This window comes from Stegostoma tigrinum, chromosome 2 (assembly GCF_030684315.1).
Source record: "Stegostoma tigrinum isolate sSteTig4 chromosome 2, sSteTig4.hap1, whole genome shotgun sequence".
Classification (NCBI taxonomy): domain Eukaryota; kingdom Metazoa; phylum Chordata; class Chondrichthyes; order Orectolobiformes; family Stegostomatidae; genus Stegostoma; species Stegostoma tigrinum.
In genome coordinates, this window is record NC_081355.1 from 72,560,253 (window position 1) to 72,563,510 (window position 3,258).

The 3,258-nt window shown below is 38.7% G+C and overlaps 1 protein-coding gene across 1 annotated transcript; it reads right to left on the reverse strand.

Moving 5' to 3' along the window:
* Nucleotides 1-260: 260 nt before the first annotated feature.
* Nucleotides 261-761, reverse strand: LOC125460998 (fer3-like protein). Its single transcript, XM_048549263.2, has one exon. The coding sequence runs from the start codon at nucleotides 759-761 to the stop codon at nucleotides 261-263; it is 501 nt and encodes a 166-aa protein (XP_048405220.1).
* Between the last annotated feature and the right edge of the window lie 2,497 nt (nucleotides 762-3,258).

Here is a 3,258-nt window from a genome sequence, read left to right on the forward strand (position 1 = left end):
TGTCAGGCACAATTTTAAACATATTTCAGATCGTAAACGGTTAGCATTTTGTTCTGGCATGATCAAAAATAATGATATTACACGTGAAGTCTTAAATCGTCCATTGTAAACCATATCCATCAAGTGAATTCTTTAGTACTGAAGCATTGTCGTTACTTCTGAGGATCTGAGCTAGAATTGCCGCATCTTTCTAATAAACACGAATATGATGAAAAGTTCCCTTGCGTGTCAGGATAAAGTATTTGTGATTATATCTAAAACTATTCTGGAATTGGATTTTTCTCTTTATTCAAAAGTTCGGTCATAAACGAGATATATACAATCGCAAGTCGCAGGGTTTCAATCCTAGACAGACGTTTTTCGTATGCAAAGGTGGGCACTTTTTTCCTTAACTGATCAAACGCTTCATTGAGGCCGAACATCCTTTTCCGTTCCCTGACATTGGCAGCCTGACGCTGAGCATGAGTGATCACACGTTTCCTTTGGGGTCTGGCCATCAGGGAATCGAGAGATCCCAATTTACCGGTACTTCCCTGGCTTCCTAAGCAATTCACCTGCTCCCTGTCGTCTCCAAATGGAAGAGACTCATCGGGAAACTCCGGTATCCCTGCAAAACCGCAGAGCCGGTGACACAGATCCGCGCTGTGCATCTCGGTCTGGTCTGATCCTGGGGACTCCAGGCCAAAATCTGATTCTGTAACAAAGTCCAGGACGGGAGAGTCAAGGGCGGAAGAATGCACGAAGTTTTCTTGAAATTCCATTGTCTTAGAGTCGATTCAAAGCATAGCGCTCAGGAGTGTGACCGGCAGAACAGGTGGCGACATTTCACAAACCCGGTTGCTGTTGTTGCCTGTTGTGTGTGAGGACATCAATATTTATAACCACAACGCTAATGGGATTAAAAAGGGAAAATAGAGAGCATAAAAGAAGACAGCTGAGTTTAACGTTGATGAGTGCAGACAACCGATACTTTCAGGCGCGTGGATACCTCTAGGAGCACTTTAAAAATGATAGCATCCATGCAAACCCATCAACTTTAGATCCTCTTGGCGATAGTCCCCAGATTTTACCTGCTGTGTGCTCTTAAATCTTCTTAGCATACTTGGGAACGCAATTATTTCGTGTTTTCCACAGCAATCAGTTTGTCTCCCTTTCTGGTTGGACTGTTCTGGTAAACTCTGCTGAAATCTCCAGGCCGCTTAACAAGTGCATGTATAGCCTAACGATGTCGAGAAGACAGGACCTGCACACAAAGGGTCACCGTGAACTGTTGACGTTGTAACCGAGTGCAATGGAAACTGAATAATGGGATCTCCATTATACTAACCAAGCAATGAAAGGGTTGTATATAACATTCCCTTCAGGCAGCTTTCTTCAGCAAACGAATCCCTCCAAGTAGCAGCCAAAGTAAAGAACCAAGATTTTCTTTATATATTAAGTTTTATCTTGGTACACAACCGGGGCGCCATGGAAATTTTTATTCTACGTTTAGTTTATGTTATAAATTTCTATCTTTTAAAAAAGTTTCTTAAATTGCTTATTGAACTGTTTGAGTAATAACTGAAACAGACTTTGTACAACATTGTCATCGGTGATGCGGTTCGAGCCGTTTGGCATTTTATCCTCATGGTTTGAATCAATACTTGAATGCCTTCGTCCAGTTTTAGCTGCTTGTCAATTGTCGAAACCATTTAAATGCAAAAATCACTTCCGACATGTAATACTTGCAAATCAAAGTTAGTTAATTGAGACCAAGTTGCATATCTGTCTCAGGTGAGTTGTTTACAAGGGTAAGTTTGATTCCATTAGTGATTAACTTCCCGTTTGACTTCTCCATTGTTACCACTGGGACTTTACCACTTCAGAGGAGCTCTGCTCCAAATCATTCACTTTTTGCTTGGGAGGATTGTTACATTTACGGCCGCTTGGTTGCTACTGGGCTGTTTCCACACACGAATTAAAATGAAGGGTTCTTTTTCCCTTAAATGTTGTTTACTCTGCTAGATTACGTTTAAACTTTCGTTCAGTCGGTTTCTCGGCTACAGTTTAAACTCTCATATTTTCGGTTTCCACCAAATTTTTGTATCCTAAACTCACGTTTGCCAATTTTTATTGCTACTAGAAGGGGAGGCGGTTGCGGGTCAGGAGCCATATCCAGAGTAAATCTTCCTTGGGGCCCCTTTGTATGTTACAGTCTGCCCTGTTATTTATGGCATATACTTAGACCAGGGTTAGGAACTCGAGGCTCAATACCGGCTTTGACAAACTGTATTTACGTGCACCAAACAAGATCAAGATTAATTGTCAAATATTTGTAACGACTTTTTCTTAAACATAAGCTGCATTCGACACTAACAAACAATAACCGCGAACACTTGTTTATTAGCCCAAATTTATGCCAGAATTCCACCACATTACATTTCCTTTGAAAATGGTGAATATTTCATTCAGGTACAGGCAACAATGACTAATATGATTTCACTTTATAGATATAGCATGATAATTAACACTTTTAAATCAAACTGTTCATGCCAATAGAAAGGTTCACAATTGGTTAATTGCCCTTCATTACAACAACCTTTATAAACATTGAGCATTTTAGTCTTGAAAAGGATAGATGTTAAAAAGATTTTACTAAGACGTTGAACAAGGTGAAAAAAGTCTTGGGTTTTTAAGGCTTTTGATAGTATATGTAAGACTATGAAATTGCAGTAGATAGGTGTAAGTTAGAGCAGTCATGAACTTATTAAGTGTTAACACATTATTGACGTACTCTTATCTTATATGTCTGCTTTATGTTCAACATGGGACAATTATGTTTCTTAGAATTAAGTCAGCTATCAGAGATGTTCCACTTCACAGGGAGTCCTCAGTTTATGGAATGGGTTAGAATCTCATGCTATGAGTGTGCATTTGCTGTCCATGTTCAAAAGGGGGCTTCATTAGTCCCAAATATTCCTCATTATTAGGACTTGTTTCAGATAGATTTGTACAAATTAAAATAAAGGTGTCATTTTTGTGCTTTTTATGCCAGCTGATTGTGTGTAAAATCATAGTTATTCACTAAAAAAGAAATCCCTCTATCATTCTAATTTCAATTAGCATATCAGTAACGATTAAACTATCCAAGATCTGACACACCTAGATTTTTGACCTCCATATCAGCATAGTTTCCTGGAATTTGATTGTTTGATTTAAATATTTTTTTCAATAGTTACGCTCAAATTACCCAAGTAATTACTCTTTATGAATCAATTC